Source organism: Engraulis encrasicolus, chromosome 1 (genome assembly GCF_034702125.1).
Source record: "Engraulis encrasicolus isolate BLACKSEA-1 chromosome 1, IST_EnEncr_1.0, whole genome shotgun sequence".
NCBI lineage: Eukaryota > Metazoa > Chordata > Actinopteri > Clupeiformes > Engraulidae > Engraulis > Engraulis encrasicolus.
This window is the reverse complement of record NC_085857.1, coordinates 2,683,164-2,705,626: the sequence shown is the minus strand read 5'-3', so window position 1 is coordinate 2,705,626 and position 22,463 is coordinate 2,683,164. Positions and strand designations below refer to the sequence as shown.

At 43.7% G+C, this 22,463-nt stretch overlaps 1 protein-coding gene across 1 annotated transcript in view; it reads left to right on the top strand.

Moving 5' to 3' along the window:
• LOC134445522 (VPS10 domain-containing receptor SorCS3-like) overlaps positions 1 to 22,463 on the top strand; it is a 219,938-nt gene that overhangs the window by 106,995 nt on the left and 90,480 nt on the right. Inside the window, exon 4 of the mRNA XM_063194583.1 lies at positions 6,496 to 6,654. Coding sequence (XP_063050653.1) covers positions 6,496 to 6,654 — 159 coding nt within the window. The remainder of the gene's footprint in view (positions 1 to 6,495; positions 6,655 to 22,463) is intronic.

The window sequence follows — 22,463 nt, the reverse complement described above, 5'->3', positions numbered from 1 at the left end:
CAGTGAACACACCAAAAACTTATGAAAGTGAAAGCCCATTGGGAAACTCCAACTCCCATTGTCATTGTGACACAGCACACAAGTGAACACTGCACACTGCACACAACGAAATTGCATTTATGCCTCACCCGTGCAAGGGGGCAGCCCTCAGTGGCGCCCCATGGGGAGCAGTGCGGTGGGACGGTACCATGCTCAGGGTACCTCAGTCATGGAGGAGGATGGGGCAGAGCACTGGTTGATTACTCCCCCCACCAACCTGGCGGGTCGGGAGTCGAACTGGCAACCTCTGGGATGCAAGTCTGACGCCCTAACCGCTCACCCATGACTGCCCCTTATGCAGTAGAAGTTATCGAAGATCTATGACTCAAAACACTTAAATAGCACCAAAACGCATAATTTCATGTCTGTATAATGACTTTTTAGGGCCTCATGTTGATATTTCGCCTAGGGCCCCAAAATGACTAGATCCGCCCCTGAGTGGAGATACACTTTTCCCTTAGAGTCTTACTCAGCTGTTGAGATACACTTTTACCGTTAAGTAAGAGTCTTGCTCAGCTGTTGAGATACACTTTTACCGTTAAGTAAGAGTCTTGCTCAGCTGTTGAGATACACTTTTACCGTTAAGTAAGAGTCTTGCTCAGCTGTTGAGATACACTTTTACCGTTAAGTAAGAGTCTTACTCAGCTGTTGAGATACACTTTTACCGTTAAGTAAGAGTCTTACTCAGCTGTTGAGATACACTTTTACCGTTAAGTAAGAGTCTTACTCAGCTGTTGAGATACACTTTTCCCTTAGAGTCTTACTCAGCTGTTGAGATACACTTTTACCGTTAAGTAAGAGTCTTGCTCAGCTGTTGGCAAAAATCAGCAAAAATTGGAAGCGTCATTGAAAACTACTCTCCCAGTGAACTCTGCTACTCCAAAACCTCTTGTTAAAATTTGTCTGCGGTTCCTTAAAAGCATTTGTCAAGAGCTGTTTCATACAAATGTCACTGAGGGTTTTGTTGTAATCCTTTTAGTGGTCCTCTCACCCCCTTTATTGCGTTTGTCGTACTGTATGTCTTGCTCAGGGGCCTCAAGGTTGTAGCCTTGCCTCACTTTATTCTCTTCTTCTTTTAGTGGACCTCTCAGCCCCTTAATTGTGATTGTCCTACAATATGTCTTGTGAAAGCCAATCTTGCCGAGAGTAGAAGTTTTCGCTTGATCCTCTCATGAAGTACAGTCTAGGTTGAAAGACACTTTTACCTTTGATTTCCTTTTGTACCTATGAGTCTTTCACAACTGTTGTAAAAATTGCAAGTGTCATTCAGAACTACTCTCTTAGTGAACTCTAATTCCAAAAAGACTGGCTGCGGTTCCTTAGAGGCATTTGTCAAGAGCTGTTTCATACAAATGTCACCGAGGATTTTGTTAGAATCCTTATATGCCTCTTTTCCACTGACGGTTTTCTGGTAGGCCTACAGCTCGACAAAGCATGACTCGGCCGCCGCTTTTTGAATTTCGAATAGGTACGACATAGCTCAATCGTAAAGCAAAAAGTGGCGGCAGAGTCGCACTGTGTCCAGCTGTAGTCCTACCAGAAAATCGTCAGTGGAAAAGAGGCACTAGTAGTATTTCTCTCGTATGTCTTGCACAGGGGGTTCGTGGCTGGAGCCCTGCTCACGTATTCCCTTATTCCCTTGTTCACGGTTTACTGCAATCACTCCATTGCAGCCATGGCCTTAAGGAGATGGACTTTAGATCAGAGGGTTGCAGGTTTAAATCCCATACTTCCACTACCTATATCAGTCCATGGTTGAGGTGCCCTTGAGCAAGGCACCTTACCCTACACAGTTCCAGGGACTGTAACCAATACCCTGTACATAATTGTAAATCGCTGGATTAAAAAAAAAAAAAAGTCAACTAATTGTAATGTAATCTGTTCAGAAAGGTTGATGTGCTGTGTCCTGACTGTCATTCCATTTAGTCTGGCACTATTATGTGTGAACATAGTGCACATATTTTTGGTAGTGGGCAGTGCCCGCAGTGCCCGCAGTGCCCGCAGTGGCCACCAGCTGCTGCTCATTGCTACCCGCTCCCACTAACCCAGAACAATCAGTCACCTACAGTATATCACGAAAGTGAGTACACCCCTCACAGTTTTTGCAGATTTGTGAGTATACCTTTTCATAGGAAAGCATTACAGAAATTTCACTTGGACACAATGATTAGTGACCTTTTATCAACATATTTAACCGCTTAAATTTCTTGATTGATTAAATCAAGTTGATTTTGTTTTGATTAAAACAAAATACAAAATTTGTTTATCTTGGTCTCAAGAGAGACGAACAGACCAAGGATATGGATCACTGGAACCATGTCTTGTGATCTGAAGAGACCAAGATAAACAAATTTACTTTAGATGGTGTCAAGCATGTGTGTTGGTAAACAAGTGAGTTTTACAAAAAAAGTGTATCCTCTCAATAGTCAAGCATGGTAGTGGGACTGATATGGTTTGGGGATGCATGGATGCTGTCAACATTGGCAATCTGAAATACACCTAAAAGAAACATGCATGTCAACATGCACTGTGATTACTGAAGCAGATCATGATATTCTCCATAGGATTGCATTCAAATCTCACACCAATGTATTTAAGCCAGGTGCACACTCAAAATGTAAAAGTTAAATGCAAAGAAAGGTTGAAACGCACACTATTTTTTTCATTTCGAGCCGATTTGAGCCAACACAGCCCCTTCTCTACCAGATTTTAATCTGGGGTGTACTCACTTTTGTGACTACATGTTCAAACATTAATGGCTATATTTTGTTTTTTTTTATGAGTGAACAAGAAATTCTAGCGGTTAAATATGTTGTTAATAGGTCACTAATCATTGTGTCAAAGTGACATTTCTGTAATGCTTTCCTATGAAAAGATATACTCACAAATCTGCAAAAACTGTGAGGAGTGTACTCACGTTTGTGATATACTGTAGAAAGCCCTCATAGCAAGCCCAACTGGGAAACCCCAACTCCCATTGTCATTGTGACACAGCACACAAATGAACACTGCACACAGCACACAACACAATTGCATTTATGCCTCACCCGTGCAAGGGGGCAGCCCCCAATGGTGACCCAAGGGAGCAGTGTGGCGGGACAGTACCATGCTCAGGGTACCTCAGTCATGGAGGAGGATCGGGGAGAGCACTGGTTAATTAGTCCCCTCCACCAACCTGGCAGGTCGGGAGTCGAACTGGCAACCTTTGGGCTACAAGTCTGATGCCCTAACCGCTTACCCATGACTGCCATAACCCACACATGGTGAGGATCTGGATATTGTTTCCCTTGTGCACGTTTTTGCTTGTCAGTTGTGTATTGTTAAGAGCTTTCTATTTAAACCTTGTGATGGAGAACCATGACTAGGGTCGACAATGTGCGCTCTGACTGTGATTCCAACAATTATGTATCAATCAAGATTCATTTTTTTTGGGACGGGTCAATAAGAAATGGGAGGATCCAAAGGAAAATAAGTATTTACACAGTTAGTTATGGAAGCTCAGTCACTGTGTTTAGCCATACTAACAAAGTAGCGGACCCCAATCTTCAATTTTGTTTGCCCTGGGTCTGATTTCAATGACAGTTTGACATTTCTCTCCTGGCATTCCTAACGAGATGCCTGACGAGAATCCCAATATTGTGAAATACCCCAACCCAACCATTTACATCCACATTCACCCCACCTCCACTGCTATCCACCCCATTGCATCCCAATGTGTTCATTGCTACCCCACCCCCACACTGAATTCATAAACCCCTACCACCACCATCCCATCCCAACGCAGACATACACAGAGAAAAAACAGGAGGTAAAAGAGTGATAGCTCAAGTGACATAGAGAAGGGAAGAGAGAGAGAGAGAGAGAGAGAGAGAGAGAGAGAGAGAGAGAGAGAGAGAGAGAGAGAGAGAGAGAGAGACAGAGAGAGAGAGACGTAGAGAGAGAGAGAGACTTCGAGAGGGCAATTAGTATCTCATCCACAGCCCCTCTGATACTGATAGCACACAATTGATCCTAGCTGACATGATTAATTTGCTGAGGGAGCAGCCCTGCTCCTATTGTTGATGCCAGCCTTGATAGCCTCATCAGGGGAAGGGGACAGCCCACTGCCTGGGTGGGTACGTGGTTTGGATGTCAGAGTAGAAGGTGGTCGGTGTGTGTGTGGGTGCTAGGGCTTGATTGTGCTGTTGAGATCGCTGTGACAGCCTCACTGGAACAGCTGCAGGCTGCCTGGGTGGGTTCGGTCTTAGAGCAGGTGGATGTTGTTGGACTGTATTAGCGCTTCTCAACAGGGGCCCTACAGTCCCCAGGGGTCGTTCGGGCTCCCTAGGGGGGGCATTTCTCTATGGAGGGTTGGCGAATGAAGGGACCAAAGCAAATTCACCAGGAGCGAAGCAATGCGATGCAATTCAGAGAGTGAAATTCAGAGATTAAAAGTCAGCTAATATAAAGGTAATGAGCTACGATGCGGTTCAGCAAAAAACAATAGGAATTATATGGTGTCAGACAGAAGTGGGATGGCTTGCCATGAGGTCATTGGAGGCGGACCCAGCAGTGTTGGCCATGCAAAGGACCCTAGGATCGATAACCCTGCTGAGAGGGAGCACAGTATGGATAGTCCTTGAATGGGAGAAGTGTGGTGGGTGGTACATAGGGACACCAAGAGTGTGTGAAGCAGCCCCCTTTGCGTTAAGGTAGAAAAAAGATAATGTAGAGAGAGAGAGAGGCTGAAATGGCTGCCAGAGAATCTGAGAGTCTGTTTATTGGCTCCTAATGAAAATCACCACCAGGGAGTATTCACTGTTACATCTGCAGAGAAAAGTATTTCTGTCAATGACAAATGCGCTGCTGTTTTTTTCCAATTCAAATCCGGTTTAAGGAGAGAACACAGTGTACCGCAACATTAGCAATTCCAAACAGTCATAAATGTGGTGGTAAACAGTGCAGATGTTTTTTTTGTTTTTTTTCCAGAGGTCTCAATCCCAAAATAAGTGACCAGTGGCATTTCAAAGCAACAATAAGCAAACAAAAAAAGATATTGTCTTACCACGGAAAAGATCTTTCTTTGGTACAGTAGAAACCAGCATAAATTGTGCCAGGTATTCCCAGGTCCAAACTTGATTGAGTAAGGAGCATTGTTTGTCCTGTCACACTCGTTTCCATTGGGGGTAGTCATGGGTAAGCGGTTAGGGCGTCGGACTTGAAACCCAGAGGTTGCCGGTTTGTCTCCTGAACTGCCAGATTGGTGGGGGGAGTAATCAACCAGAGCTCGCCCCCATCCTCCCCCATGACTAAGGTACCCTGAGCATTTTACCGTCCTGTCGCACTGCTTCCTTGGGGCGACATTGGAGGCTGCACCTTGAATGGGTGAGGCATAAATGCAATTTTGTTGTATGCAGTGAACACTTGTGTGTTGTGGAGTGCTATGTCACAATGATAATGGGACTTGGAGTTTCCCAGTAGGACTTTCACTTTTACATAGTGAGTTCCTCCGTGTGTGCTGCTGCTGCTGATGCTAGCACTTTGCCCCCATAAGTAGGCTACTTCAGATCTTCACTCTGATCTTTTATCCACTTACTGAAAGCCTTCTGGTTAGCTTGGCAATGTTCAGAAAAGTTATAAAGGTCGAAGTACTGTAAGTCAGATAGTAAAAAATGAGACTCATCCCATTTCATCTCAGAGAGAGAGAGAGAGAGAGAGAGAGAGAGAGAGAGAGAGAGAGAGAGAGAGAGAGAGAGAGAGAGAGAGAGAGAGAGAGAGAGAGAGAGTAATCCCATCCCAACGCAGACATACAGAGAGAAAAAAGATAGTAGAAGTGTGATAGTGCAAGTGACATAGAGAAGGGTGGAGAGAGAGAGAGAGAGAGAGAGAGAGAGAGAGAGAGAGAGAGAGAGAGAGAGAGAGAGAGAGAGAGAGAGAGAGATGAACGAGAGAGAGTAGATAAGGTGTTCGGCCATGTATGCCACATATACAAGTAGCATATACTGTATGCACCTTTTTAATAACCTGTTTGCCACTAACACTCTGCTTGCAAACAGCAGGAAGAGAAGTCACACACACACACACACACACACACACACACACACACACACACACACACACACACACACACACACACACACACACACACACACACACACACACACACACACAGTGTTGTATCCTGTACAAATTCCGCTCAGTATCCTGCATAATTGGGAGCACACACACACACACACACACACACACACACACACACACACACACACACACACACACACACACACACACACACACACACACACACACACACTCGCCTAACTATGCCGTCTCTCTCTCTCTCTCTCTCTCTCTCTCTCTCTCTCTCTCTCTCTCTCTCTCTCTCTGTCTTTGTGACTCTGCCTCCATCCCTCTCATCCCCCTCTATCTTCATATATTCTTATCATGTTTACATTCTCTTTTCCTCTTTCTCTTCTCTAGATATTGGTGTTGACTGACCCAGAGTTTGAGAGCAGTGTTCTCATCAGCTCAGATGAGGGGGCCACCTACCAGAAGTACCGCCTCAGCTTCTACGTCCTCAGCCTGCTCTTCCACCCCATCCAAGAGGACTGGGCCCTGGCCTACAGCCACGACCAGAAGGTGGGATTCACACACACGCACGCACGCATGGACACACACACACGCGCACGCACATTCCCCATTTGCACATGCAAGCACGCGTGTACGCATGCACGCACGCACGCACGCACAATCTTTCGCACGCACACACACACACAAACACACACACACACACACACACACACACACACACACACACACACACACACACACACACACACACACACACACACACACACACACACACACACACACACACACACACACACATACACACAGACCACTTGCGTATCTTTCTCTGTCCTCTTAAATTTTTCTCTCAACTCCATCATTGAAATGTTTCAATTTGCATCTGCACTCTAATATAATTTGGTTTGTCCTTAGTCAACAAAATGAATATTATTCCTCCCTATACTTGCTTTATACTTTTACTACTATATACAAACTTTTACTATACAGTAGGCAAATACTTTCATTCAAAGACATTTGACAACTGACACATTGGAAAATATAGCCCTGTCAATATGAATAATAGAGAAAATGTTGAGTATAAAATACCCTGTCGGAAAACGCTAGAGAGTAGAGAACACAGAGAGTTTCAGATGCTTCTCCCTTCTCGTGTGTCAGTACTTGACATCAGACATCAGTCTTCTCTTCAATCTCTGAAAAAGGAAATTCTAATCAGCCTTGAACCCTCTGGGTATTTTAAATAAAGGAAGCCTATTCCCCTGGGTCAGTAGACAAGAAAGCCAAGAATGAAAGTAAAGGAGGGAGAAAAAAGATCTCTCTCTAACTGCCCAAGAAGATCCGAGACACTTTCACACCATGTTGCCTTAAGTTGACATAAGCCAACAAGAAAGGCGGTCAGGCCTTGGCTTTGAATCTGATTCTTAAGAAAAATCCAACCTTGAAGTACTTTGCGGTTCTAATAAGGGCCAGTGGGGTTCACACACAGACACACTGCGGGTCCTGTCAATGGGTTGCATCATCTAGGCCGACCAACCGACCGACAGATTGGTTGACCGGCTTTGTATGGCATGAGTGGCAGCTTTTGGCGTACCGATAGCACAGGTGCACTGCTCTAGTCTAATCCATCCACCCTTTCTGAGTCCAAACAGCCTGATCCAAACTCCCGATCCACATTCCTCCACCGTCTAGACCTTAACCATCCCTCAAATGTCACACTACAAATGCAGTTTATTGATGGAAGAATGCTTTGGGGCCTTACTGTGGCTGATGTGGTAGGACACTCGTCTAAAGGGCAGATTATAGTTCAGCAACAGCGCCTGTTGGTTACGGTCGCTAACCACGGTTGATGTTATAGATCTGCGCATGAGGTCTCATGTTGTTAGCCACATTTGGCTACATAGCTACAAGGCTACAGTACAGTAGTCAGACTGCAGGCATTGTGCCGTGAGTGCTAAACTGATGTATTGTTTGTTTGTTACTTACTAGTTCAGTCATTGTAGCTTCATTTATTTACACACACTGGAAAGAAAGCGTTCGTATTCCACAGAATATTGACAGTTTGGCTCTCGTAAACTACCGGAGAACTGTGCCGCCACGAGAACAAGGAAGTAGCGAGACGACCAATCACAGCGCCTTTTCTCTGCGACCTTTCGCAACCGTCTGTCGCGTAGTCAGGATTTTTTTGAGGCGCGCGACGACGGTTGCAGAGCCTCTGCGCGGGGGGCGTGGTCGCGCACAGACGGTTGCACAGGCTCTGCAACCGTCAGCGCCAATAAGTATAAATTGGCCTTAATACGCTGCTGACTCGAGTTCGATTCCCGGCCCGGGTCCTTTGCCAGTCATTCCCCGTTTCTCTCACCCAACTCACTTCCTGGGTAACACTTCCAAATAAGGGGCCATAAGTAACAGTAAAGTAGCTACAACCTAATACTTAAGTAAGGGTTAATAATCATTACTTAATGCCACATTAGACACATATTAATTGTTATTAATGCATTAGTAAGCAGTTACTTAACTATTACCTTGTGTTACAAGTTAATAGCATATTATTATTTAACTAATAGATAAGTAAGGGCACAGTTAATAGTTAAGTAGCTATCAGGTCATACTTAACTAAGGACCAAAATTAACACTTACTTAATACAAAAGTAAGGCATAACTAATGGTTAATTAATGCATAAATATTGGGTTTTGGGACCCTTATATTAGAGTTGGCTGAGGATAACTAATGGTTAATTAATAGATAGATATTGGTGTTTGGGACCCTTATATTAGAGTTGGCTGTGGATAACTAATGGTTAATTAATCAATTGGTATTGATGTTTGGGACCCTTATAATAGAGTTGGCTGAGCATACCTAATAGTTAAGTAATTAATCTACTGTGACATCTAGTTTTCACTCGTTCAAATCATATAAATAGTGGCAACAGGAGCCATTATATAGCAAGGATTGGACGTACACTTCTCAATGATGGTGGGGTGATGAGATGTAATTTTTTCATGTACCACTTATTAATTTTAATGGTAAAAACCCTACAATAAATGCAGAACATTATGAAGAGTAATAGTTTTGAAGCGAAACTAAACCATTCCTTTGTGATAATTAAGTTAATGTTTGAGAATATTAGCTCCAAGAAGTGCAGTGCATGATGGGTACGCAATCTACAGACAACAATATTTCGGTATTATTTAATCATTAGATATGCCTTGCTTTTGTATTAAGTAAGTGTTAATTAAGGTCCTTAGTTAAGTATGACCTAATAGCTACTTAACTATTAACTGTACCCTTACTTATCTATTAGTTAAATAATTATATGCTATGAACTTGAGACACATGGTAAGGGGCCATATATATAAGGGGCCATAATTAACAGCAAATTAGCTATAACCTAATACTTTAGTAAGGGTTAACAATCACTACTTAATGCCACATTAGACACATATAAATTGTTATTAATTCACATGTAAACATTAGTAAGCAGTTGCTTAACTATTAGATAACTATTACCATGTGTCACAAGTTCATAGCATATCATTATTTAACTAATAGATAAGTAAGGGTTAAAGTGGACATGAAACATTACATTTATAGCGTTTTATATAAGTTAAGTATAGTTTTAATTTATTTAGAGATGAAAATTATAGCAATATAATCGTAGATAATTTAAAAAAGACATTTTGGATACATTAGTTATGCAGGTCATTATTAATGTCACAATTTCATAGCATATAATTATTTAACTAATAGATAAGTAAGGGTACAGTTAAAGTGGACATGAAACATTACATTTATAGCGTTTTATATAAGTTAAGTATAGTTTTAATTTATTTAGAGATGAAAATTATAGCAATATAATCGTAGATCATTTAAAAAAGACATTTCGGATACATTAGTTATGCATGCCATTATTAATATTCGCCGCCATCTTGTTTATGACATCACCGGGTGTGTTGCAAAGTTCTTCCGGTATCTCTGTGTTGGTTGGTTCGGTTACTCTGGGATACTGTGCTCTGCTGCTGCTCACCCGTAGCCTGCTAAAAACTTAGCTAAACTATGGAGGATGAAGTGGAGAGATTTAGCGAATCCCACGGCTTTCCCCCAATGGCTTATGCTTTCGAGCCAATAGTGAAGGAACTGCGTAGCATTGCCACTACTGGGCATATGGAAGCAGGACTAGGGCTATGCGAATCGGTTTCGGGAGGTGAGAGCAGGGTGGGCAACATTGACTGGTGCATGTGTAATCATTGCCAGCCCATGTGCACGTCGTGGGAGTGCAAGTGTTGCCTTGAGACTGATTTGGACCATTTGATCGAGGGTGAGACGTGTATCACCATGTCTCAGATGTTCAGCATCTTCTGCCTTGAAAACGACGTATTGGAAGTGGCGATGCTGTCACTACGAGAGGTACGAGGGGAGCCACTGAAGCTGCCCATCAGGTAAATACGGTAGCTACGCTTGCTTCATTTAACATACACACGGAGAAGTATCTGTTATTACATCACAGATCTGCACCTCTTGACTACGCCTGACACAATGTCCTTCCTAAAACTATAGTCCTTGTTCACTTTCCTGGGAGTGGTGATGTAGTGTTGTGCTCCCTTTGAGAACTTGTGTTTGAATTGTATCTCTCCATCTTTTCTTTTTGCCATTTGTCTGTTGGAATTGACATTGTGATCTATTGCAGCAATCTGGAGGCGTGCTTCGAAACTTTCCTTTAGGAATTTCTTCCTTTTGGTGGCATATTTGGTGTACAGGGAGTGAAGTGACTCAAGTTGGCCTGTGTGTACACATTCACATGTTTTCTCCAGTTTCTTCAGGAGGACCTTGTCCAGAACCACCTTCTGGAGGACTTCAAAAGCAGCTGAGTCAGGCTGTAACCAGGGATGCATTCTTTCTTCCTCAGCTGTGTAAGGTGCATGTTCACACTTGGTCATCGTTTCTCCACAGGTCCACTCGTGAACATTTGTGATGTGGAGCAAGTCTGTAGCCAACACGGACACTGACACACCATGCTCCTTCAGCTGTGATGGGCACCTCTCCATGCCCTCTACCTCCAACCAATAGCTTTTTTTTTATTTTTATTTTTTACTTCCGTCACCTCCACAGTCTCCTGTGCCAGCACCAGGCCTGAGTTGGTGTCAAGGAGGGAGTAAGTTCCGAATGTGGTATTGTGTCCAGGGCTGTCATATCTACAATCACCACACAGCAGGAGTGGTTCATCCCCTGCAGCAGCCAGCAGAGACTCATTATGGGTGGTCCATACATTTTTTACCTCCTGTATTATGTAGGCCTTCTGAATGTTGAACAACTCGACAAACATTTCAGGCCAATGGGGTCGCATATTTCAAGGAAGGGGCTACATTCACTGCCAGTAACAAAGGTCGCTGCCGGTATAGTGATGTTGCACTCCATCATCCCCCTGACAAGTGGTTGTGATGTCCAGGTGTAATTATGACCATCAATGCACTCTGTTTCAACTTTCAACCCAAACTCACTCTTCTTTATAACTGCTGGTTGAGTAAGGCATTTTCCACATCCTTCTAGGTGACACAGCTTGAAGAGTTTTTTAATCTCTGAAATTGAAGCGATGCATTTGCGGTCAGAGATGGCGGCTACATCACATTCAGTCACTCTCACTGTCACTCTCCTCACTGTCACTCTCCTCACTGCTTTCTAGGTGGTCTTCCCTCATCCCTTCCCTCATCAAAATCCTCATCTGACTCCTCCTCTTCCATTGCACTACCCTCATCTAAGTTATCCCACTCTGTGTCACTTGAGCAGGCGGCAGGCTTTGGTGCTGGCAAGGGTGTTAAGTCCCGCACTGGCTTGCTGTAAGGATGGTCATGGCTAATCCAACTGTCAATGTTGCCTGTCATTGTGCCTTTACTGTACTGATGCACTTCATCAGTCTGTGTGCCTACACTCACGGTTTTAGGTAGGCCTAATTGATGTTCTTGCAGAATGTCACACTCAGTAGTACTTTCACCGTCTACCTCAAAATGAATGGATGTATGCCTGACCTATAGAAATAAAGAATATGTTTGCAGTTCAAAGGCATTTGTTCGCTTGTGTTGATTTTATACTAAGGTGATATACTGTGTAATGTGTAGATCTATTTTAGGAGTGTGTGTTGTTTTATTCAGTAGTAAAATAATCTAAATGTTTCATTCTTCCTTTGTGAAGTTGTAGTTATACTTATCTTTATATGTCAGATTTTGATACTTGAATGGGAAATAAGCTATCCTATAATGATGATGAATATAGAGGGTAAATGACTGGTTAAAAATTGTTGGGTTTGCCATTTGGTGTAATGCAACAAGACATTAAGTCTACTAAATATAGGCTACATATTATGTATTTGTTGGGTTGGGTACTATCAGAGAGGGTTTATATAGGTAGAAAGGCTATGGTACTATACCACTGAAAGCCAAACAACTATTAAATAACTGCACCCAAGCCTGTGGCCTAAAATTTTAAAGAAAGGTTGGAAGTTTAATGTATCCTGACACGCCCACTAGCGGGCATGGTGTAGTAGATGGAGGTAGCGATCGCCCGACATTTAATCTTAACCCACCCCAAGTAAATAAAAACCTGTTAACAACTGTGGTGGGCGAGAAAGGTGCAAGTGTTCAAAGCTAACATGGAATTGCACAATGTTTTTATTACCCTTGGTGATTAATTTAGCATTTAGTCTGTCTTTCATACTATCGTAGGCTACCTGAAGTTGTTCTACTAGATGAGTGCGCCGTTGTCGTCTTTTCAGGCGCAGCGCAATTTTGGCAGGGCCAAAGTTACGTTACCATACTTTGCCATACGTTGTAAAATTGAACACAGAGGGGGTTGCGTCCAATTTAAGCCTGTTTGTGGACCTAGTCACTAGACGCCCTGATGGATCAAATATCTTTTCCTCTATGTAGGCTAATCTTCATCCAAAAAATGGTCACTGCAGACCGGCATAGTTGTTGACAGGAGGGTTTTTCCACTTTAGCGCGGCCAACAAACGGTGGAGGACCGTTTTGCGCTTCAAGGGCAGGTGATGGAAATGAACTGCCTTGCTCTTACTCGCCTTTAAACGGTAAAATGTATTCTTGCAGCCAGGTGCAATACAATAACGCCCTCCCTTTGTCCTCTACTTATTACCGTTCTCCATAATAGTCAAATCTCTATATTAAATGTCGTTGTGTCCGTCTCCGATGCTTGCTACTGTAGAATTTCCAAGGCAACACACCCAGTGATGTAACGTTCTGCCGTGGAACATCATGGCGCTACACAGTTGCTTAAATGTATCTTTCTCAAACTTATTATATTTTAACCAGTGTCACTGACACTATTAAGGCAACTCGAATGGATAGACTAAGACTCAATATTTCTAATGAGGACAACTTTGTCTAGTGTTTCATGTCCACTTTAATAGTTAAGTAGCTATTAGGTCATACTTAACTAAGGACCTTAATTAACACTTACTTAATACAAAAGCAAGGCATATCTAATGATTAAATAATACCGAAATATTGTTGTCTGTAGATTGCGTACCCATCATGCACTGCACTTCTTGGAGCTAATATTCTCAAACATTAACTTAATTATCACAAAGGAATGGTTTAGTTTCGCTTCAAAACTATTAATCTTCATAATGTTTGTAAGCTTTTTTTTTCTTTCCGATGGCGTGGGCTTTCTAACTTAGTTGCGCCACGACTCTGAACATTTCAGAAGACAACTGAACTGACAGCTACGGTCACACTACTCTGACAGTCGGCTCTCCTCCTCTGCCCTGGTCGCTATTTCGTTCCACAACCACTCATTTTTAACGTCACTATTTACAATTACTACTAGCATTCACCAACACACAGAACCTTGCTCTAACCCCCGCCACATTCTCATCACTCGCACAAAACATAGTCTACACAACAGAAGTAGCGCTATGCATAATCTGCGTAAGTCCTGTTATTGAAACGGTCAGGGTTTCGCTGCTTCAAAAATGCAGCCTGTTACAGCAAGGTTCATATAGTAATAATAGCAGTAGTGACGTTAAAAGGGTTGTAGCGAAAGCGACGAGAGCATAGGAGGAGAGCTGCCTGTCAGAATAGTGTGAGCGCAGCTTATCTGACAGAAGGCTGGTCGTCTGAAATGTTTTCAATCCTGCCGCGCACAACAGCATGGAGTTGCCGCTCGCTGCACTGGAAAGCCCACGGTGGGAGGCTACGTCGTGACGCTAGTGTCCATGGGTAATGTAGGAAATCTCGCCCTATAACGTTCGTCAGAGCAGCGGTTTACCGTTCATAAGTTACTGTACTCGGGCGCTACTAACCAAATTGGCGGGTAGGTATTTTTTTCTACTAGCCAAAATGAATTTTCACCTGTGTTTGGCGTGTTGGCGTGTGTTAATTTAGAGACCTGATTATGCCTTACTTTTGTATTAAGTAAGTGTTAATTTTGGTCCTTAGTTAAGTATGACCTGATAGCTACTTAACTATTAACTGTGCCCTTACTTATCTATTAGTTAAATAATAATATGCTATTAACTTGTAAAACAAGGTAATAGTTATCTAATAGTTAAGTAACTGCTTACTAATGTTCAGCATATGCATTAATAACAATTAATATGTGTCTAATGTGGCATTAAGTAATGATTATTAACCCTTACTTAAGTATTAAGTTGTAGCTACTTTACTGTTAATTATGGCCCCTTATTTGGAAGTGTTACCCTAAAAAGAAGAAGAAGAAGAAGAAGAAGAAGAAGAAGAAGAAGAAGAAGAAGAAGAAGAAGAAGAAGGAGCCTGCTTTGGTTGTCTGGGTGACAGCTTTTAGCCCACTCTTACTGTCTTGTGCCTAAATGTATTCCGTCTTATCTTTGACATTGTTTAGCTATGCACTTAGCTGAAGCTTTTTATCCAAAGCGACTCACAGGAATTGGCAGGGTATTGGTTACAGCTCCTGGAACAGTGTGTGGTTAGGTGCCTTGGAGTGTGGTAGGGAGTGGAATTCGACCCTGCAAAAAATCCATCGTAGCCATAAGGCCATGGCTGCCGGTTAGGCCACGGCCACAATCTTTCTTCATGTAGTACACGCACTTCGACCCAAAGCAGAGGTGTCTGCCAACCACCTTCTCTCCACCCTCACGACATCACCTTTACTCTGCTGTGAAAGATGGAATTTCAGAGAGTTCAATTCGTCAGACCAATGGCAGGTGCTAAAGATGACATGTTTGGCTTTGGGGTGAGTGACAACTTCAGCTTGCCCTTAGCACTGCTGTTTGCCCCACCCTGCCAAATGCACCACCTCTGGCAACCCCTCGACCCCTCTAACCAATCCCGCGAGAGACTCAGAGGTGGTGACGATGACACACGTCTGCTTTGTGGTGTGATGAATGTCAACCTTTTATTGACCCTAACCCCCCACCCATCACTGTGTGTTGGCTCAGTTTGCTTATGACCCTCCCCACACGTACGCAACCTCACACACACACACACTCACACACCCTCCACTTCCTGTGTTCACACTGTGTGTGTGTGTGCGTATGTGCGTGTGTGCGTGTGTGTGTGCGTGTGTGTGTGTGTGTGTGTGTGTGTATGTAGGTGTGTGTGCGTGTGTGTGTGCGTGCGTGCGTATGCATGCATTTGTGGGGGTGGGTGATATGTGTCAGACTGAGAAAGACAGAGATAGAGAGAAAATCCCTCAGGAGTCTTTGTGCCCATCACTACCAAATCTCCATTCTTACAGAGGATATATCATCAAACACATTGAACTGATATGGTCTTTTTTTGTGTAGCTATGTGTGTTCTCACACATATGTGTGTTTGTGAGTGTGTGTGCATACATGTGTGCACACGAGTGAAGTACTGAGTCAGTCATTGGCAATTAGGATGCCCCCCTACCACACACACACGCACGCACGCACGTACACACACACAGACACACCAATCCCCTGACAAATGTTCTGCCGACAATCTGTTACAGGACGTAAGCCAATCAGCCGAGCCTCAGGCTCTGGAAGCACCGAACACACTGCCATGCACACACGCACGCACGCACACACACACACACACACACACACTGGGAATTGGTCCATCCAGGCCTTGTCTCCTCATAGTATATCTGCCTTTTATTATCATTCTATTATGGTGGAATCTCAAGACTAGAGCCATTTTGCTGTAGAGTTGATGGAGTCAGTTATGAAGGTATAGCCTGGGCAAAAGCTGACTGTTGACTCTGTCAAACAGTCTGGCGAAAGCTAAGAGGAATCCGTCTCCGTGAAGGATGGGAGATCTTACTCTGCCATTGAGAAATTCATTGGAGTTCCGAATTCAAATTAAAATTCATATGGTGCTTTATTAGCAGGACTATTACAATATAGTGTCGCAAAAGCATACAAATAACAAAACAAAAATGTGAGTAGCGTTACCTTAACCAATCAGTTACGGATTTTGTGGGTGAGTTCTGCCTCACCACTCTTAACTGTTTGCTGATTGGCTGAACAATGAGCGAACCGAGCTAGCAGGGTTTCACTGGACTAAGTGCGGAGCCAACATCTTTAGGTGGAAGTACAAAGGATTTCGTTGCCAGGCTAATTAAGACATGCGATGGGGGACAAGATAAACATTTTGCCCCAAACTCAGATGCATGCGTACTCGCTCCATATCTTTCTCTTCTCTGTCTGTCATTCTGTTATTCTCACTCAGTATCTCTTTCACTGTCATTATCTATTCTGCTATTTTTGACTGTCATTTTTTCTTTACTTTCAGCCTCTCTCTCTTTCTTTCTTTCTCCCCCCCCCTCTCTCTCTCTCCATATATAGCTGCCCACATCTTCCTCTGTCTAACCTTTTCCATTCCTATTGCCTATTCAGCTCCCGACTCTATACCTTCCATATTTTGACAAAATTTGGTTACCAAGCAACCCCAAAGTTCTGGGAGTTATGTCGTGACTGCTGGTCCAGACTTCAGTCTAGTAATATGAAGGGCGTAGGAGGACCCCCTGAGCCTTTTCCCTAAGATATGAGTTTCAAATGAACTATAGATATGCTTTCTCTGACACTTTTGAGAAAATTTCTGGCACTTTTGTGGAAAGTGTAGAAATTCAGTCCCCACACCTTTTAGAGCGAGAGTGAGATGGGGGGAGAAAGAGACAGAGAGAGAGAGAGAGAGAGAGAGAGAGAGAAAGATAGAGAATGGGGGTGAATGGGTGTGAATAGAGAAAGAGAGAGGGGAGGGATACAGAGAAAGAGAGGACCGAATGGAGGATAGAAGCATGTGCAGTACCTGTTTGCATGAGGAACATTATATAAATATTTCTTCCTTCTGTCAATATCCGTCAATACCCATGTGTCAGCATATCACAGTCTGTACATGTAAGTTGTAACAGCTAAGTGTGATGTGCTGTAAAACAAATGTATAAACCCAAAACATTGCCACCATTATAATGAACCAGAGCTGGACAGGGGGAGAAATAGGGCCCGGGCACTTTTGGCTTAAAGGGGCCCCTCATGGGGGAGAAATAGCGCCCGGGCACTTCTCGCTTAAAGGGGCCCCTCATAATTAGCGTGCACGGAACTGACTCACCTTTTTTATTTTTTTAAACATTTCTGAAAATAGGGGCCCAGGAGAATGCAGGGCCCACCGGGGAGTCAGTTCTGTGCACGCTACTTATGAGAGGGTGAAGTGCCCACCGGGAAATGCCCGCTATGCCAGATGGCCAGTCCGGCCCTGTAATGAACTTCTGCAAGACCTCCTGTCCCTCCCCAGTGATTGGTGTAGGACCTCCTGTCCCTCCCCAGTGATTGGTGTAGGACCTCCTGTCCCTCCCCAGTGATTGGTGTAGGCTGACTCTGGCTGCAAGACCTCCTGTCCCTCCCCAGTGATTGGTGTAGGACCTCCTGTCCCTCCCCAGTGATTGGTGTAGGACCTCCTGTCCCTCCCCAGTGATTGGTGTAGGCTGACTCTGGCTGCAGGTCAGATGTGTTTGCTTCTTACTCCTACTCTTTCCTCATTCGTCTTCTCTCCTCCTTTCTTCTCCTCATTCGTCTTCTCTCCTCCTTTCTTCTCCTCATTCGTCTTCTCTCCTCCTTTCTTCTCCTCATTCGTCTTCTCTCCTCCTTTCTTCTCCTCATTCGTCTTCTCTCCTCCTTTCTTCTCCTCATTCGTCTTCTCTCCTCCTTTCTTCTCCTCATTCGTCTTCTCTCCTCCTTTCTTCTCCTCATTCGTCTTCTCTCCTCCTTTCTTCTCCTCATTCGTCTTCTCTCCTCCTTTCTTCTCCTCATTCGTCTTCTCTCCTCCTTTCTTCTCCTCATTCGTCTTCTCTCCTCCTTTCTTCTCCTCATTCGTCTTCTCTCCTCCTTTCTTCTCCTCATTCGTCTTCTCTCCTCCTTTCTTCTCCTCATTCGTCTTCTCTCCTCCTTTCTTCTCCTCATTCGTCTTCTCTCCTCCTTTCTTCTCCTCATTCGTCTTCTCTCCTCCTTTCTTCTCCTCATTCGTCTTCTCTCCTCCTTTCTTCTTCTCGCTTGTTTTTCTCGTCTCGCTTCGCTTCAGTGTTTCTGCTCCGAGCGGCCCCCTTACTCTTTTCCAGGTCAGTGTGTGTCTGGAGGAATCGGACGGTTGCTGCTGCTGAGGTTGTATTTGCCGCTTTTTTCAGGACATTGATGATCTAGGAGGCCAACCTTTCTTGACTTCTCTCTTCTGTGTGTGTGTGTGTGTGTCTGTGTCTGTGTGTATGTGTGTGTGTGCGTGCGTGTCAAATATTGCTCAATATCGGCCGCTGTTAGCGGCTCTTGCTGCAGTTAGTGCTATTTTCAGGCCATGGATGAATCAGGCGGACGACCTTTCTTGACCTCTCTCCTCTGCCAGCCCTTCCGCTCTTCCTCTGTGTGTGTGTGTGTGTGTGTGTGTGTGTGTGTGTGTGTGTGTGTGTGTGTGTGTGTGTGTGTGTGTGTGTGTGTGTGTGTGTGTGTGTGTGTGTGTGTGTGTGTGTTTGTGTGTGTGTGTCTGTGTGTGTGCGTGTCTGCGTGTGTGCGTGTCTGTGTGTGTGTGTGTGTGGTGCTATTGCGTGGTGTTATTCATCAGCCCAGCCCACTGCTGTGCCAAAGTGACTCTCCCTCTTCTGACATGTGGAGTCCCACCGAGATATTTTAAAAATAATTATCCTACCCTCCCTCTACCTTTCTCCTCTTCCTTTCTTTTCCTCCTCTTCCTTTCATTTTCTGCCCACCCTTTTCCCCCTCTTCTCCTCCATCCTATGTCTTGTCATCCTCCATCCGTCCCCCCCTCTTTTGCATTATTGTCCTTCGTTTTCCTTTCAATTCCTCCCCTTCCCTTCCTTTCTCCACATGCCTCTAACCTCCCTTTTCCTCCTCCCATCCTTTCCACCTCCTACCTTAATAATTTAATATTCCTCTTCTGCCAGTTCTACCCCTTTTCTTCTCCACATGTCTTCTCTCCCTCCTCCCTCCTCCGCTCCCTCCATCATTCTCCTCCTCCTCCTCTTCCTTCTCCCCATGTTGTTGTTTGTGTTAGAGGCGTTAGAGGTGTACAAGCACATCCATGTTGGGTGGATCATTAAAAGCAGGCAGGGGGTAGCTAGTGATCAGAGGCTTAACATGGTAAATTGAAGTGATGCCTACCCAGGGAGTGGGCAGAAAATTAGTGTGCTTGCGTGCATGCATGCGTGTGTGCATATGTGAGTGAGAAAGAGAGAGAGAGAGAGAGAGAGAGAGAGAGAGAGAGAGAGAGAGAGAGAGAGATTAATAGAGAGAGACTTTAAAGCTTCAAGATGTCAGTCATGTAGTGAGTCTAACAGTAAGACAGACAGTATCATGTTGTTGAGGCATGGCGGCTCAACTGGCCAGTTTGCAGTTTTTAATTGAAGTCCCAGGAGAGTCTCCTACTGTGTCATCTGTCATGGTTGTCATGGTTATCCATCATTTAAACACAAATAAACAAAAATAAATATAATAAATGTGTTTCACCTATCCGTGTTTGTTAAATCATTAGCAGAAGGGGGTTTGTTGCAATCAGAGCTTAATCGAGTGAAGTGAAGTAAAGTGAAGTGATAGTAGCAAACAAAGTGTGAAACGGCATCAATGGACTCCCATAGGGATGCAGACATTGCATGTGTAAAGGTTAATTGCATTCAGTTGTCGGTCATATATGTATTGGTCTCAGGAGTCTCATGTTGTGTGGTGTATGACATATTGACAAATGTTGGCTCAACAGGTCACGTTGTAATTTATAATTGACGTCCCAGGAGGCATAGCCGCTGTCTTCTTTTTTCCCTGCTTTCTGTGTTTTCTGTTTCACGCTTCCAATTCTGGGGTCCGTTTCTCGAAAGCGTCTTTGCTATCGTCGTTAGCAAACTCCTTCTTAAGAGCGACTGAAGTCTCTCTCTCGATAGCGATGCTCACCACAAAATCAAAGGGAATGGTATGACGGTCTTAAGACGGTTAGCAACGACAAGAATCGAGAAACGGACCCCTGGTTGACATGGTATCTGTTATTCTAGCATAATAAATAAATAAATAAATAAATAAATAAATCCCCTCTCCACATGAGCTTGTTTGTTTAATGCTGTTTGTTGTATACATGCAGCCATGTTGGTTAAATCATTGACAACAGCAGGAGGGGGTAGCCAGTAATCAGGGCTTAATAAGGTCAGATGAAGCTTTGTGTAGTGGAATGAAGTACAGTAACGGTTCACCAGGGAGTCCCAGTGTAGTGGAAACCGGTGTTGGTGAAAGGGCAATGTCTATCACAGTGATTTCCAACCTATGGGCCGGGGCCCACTGGTGGGCCCTGAAGGTATACCGAGTGGTCCTTGAAATAATGTTCTAAAAATAATAATCACATTTTGGTGTGTGTTGCTGCTGAATTATGTGAGTTTTATTCGTAATCGGGTCAGAGGGGGGCCCCGAACATTTGTGTCAATTTATGGCCTTATGCTTTTTTTGTTTGCTTTTTCAGCAGGTTTCTATGTGCAGCAAGGCCAAGTTCAAATGTATGCGCACGCACACACACGCGCACGCACGCACGCACGCACGCACGCACGCACGCACGCACGCACGCACGCACGCACGCACGCACACACACACACACACACACACACACACACACAGTGTTGGTTGTAATTGATCACTCACCATTTACACCTGATCTGATATTAAGCATATAATAGACACATCATTATGTTAGAAATTGGTTGTTCTTTTGATAGCAACTGTATATGGTAACTTGCTATTTGTACAAAATGTTGCATCAGCCCTTGTGCAATGCATTAAATAGCTGTGGTTATTCTTGTAAAACAATAGTATTAATCTTTGGGAGTTTGGGCCATGCCCATAAAATGTGTGTGCGTGGATTACATGTCTGTGGACTCAGTATCCTGTACACGTATCCTGTACATATTCTCTGTCCTGTACATATTCTGCTCAGTATCCTGCATAATTGGGAGCCTTTTCATGTGGAGACATAGGGGTATCATTGGGACACTCAGGAAGCAGACTAAAATGTGGTTCATGCTATGATAGGCCTAAATGTGTATCTGTCAACCTGAATAAAGAAGTTAACTCAATGGGTCAGAGATAATTGAGAGAGAGAGAGAGAGAGAGAGAGAGAGAGAGAGAGAGAGAGAGAGAGAGAGAGAGAGAGAGAGAGAGAGAGAGAGAGAGAGAGAGAGAGAGAGAGAGGAGAGAGAGAGAGAGAGAGAAGAGAGAGAGAGAGAGAGAGAGAGAGAGAGAGAGAGAGAGAGAGCCTGCGTGCATTTGTAAAATGCCTGTAGCAGTGTAAACAGTTTCATTCCCCAAAGTAGGGGCCTACTTAGAGTGTTTGCATTGGTAAGAAGCTTTAATATTAATAATAATAATAATAATAATAATTGTATTTGTATAGCACTGTGTCATACAAGGCATGTAACTCAAAGTGCTTAACAAATGGGAAAAAAAAAAAACATTGTTAGAGATAGATTTAAAAGGAGAGGTATAGAGGAGAGGCAGAAAAAGCAGGAAGGCAGAGGAAGAAGAGATAGACAGAGAATGTAGAGACATAAGGTCAACGTAGGTTAGGACCAGGATTCTTAGATGTGTATGGTCCATAGTGGCTGGGCCTATCATAAGTCATAGATAGTGTCAAGTTCTGGTGTGTTTTGATTTGGTTCCCTCAATTGCGCTCGAACTTGAAAAGAGCCAGGTCACGCAAGGAACAACTCGAACAAGGCTTTTCCCCTTTTTGTTGTTTTTATTAAAGTTCATTTGTTGAATGATTGTTGTTGAAGGGGTTTCAGTCTTTCAGGTAGTTAGGTTGAAAACCTTGAACAATATAACAGAAAGAGACATTGCGTTACTTTCAAACATGGATCACCACATTAAAGTTTAAATACA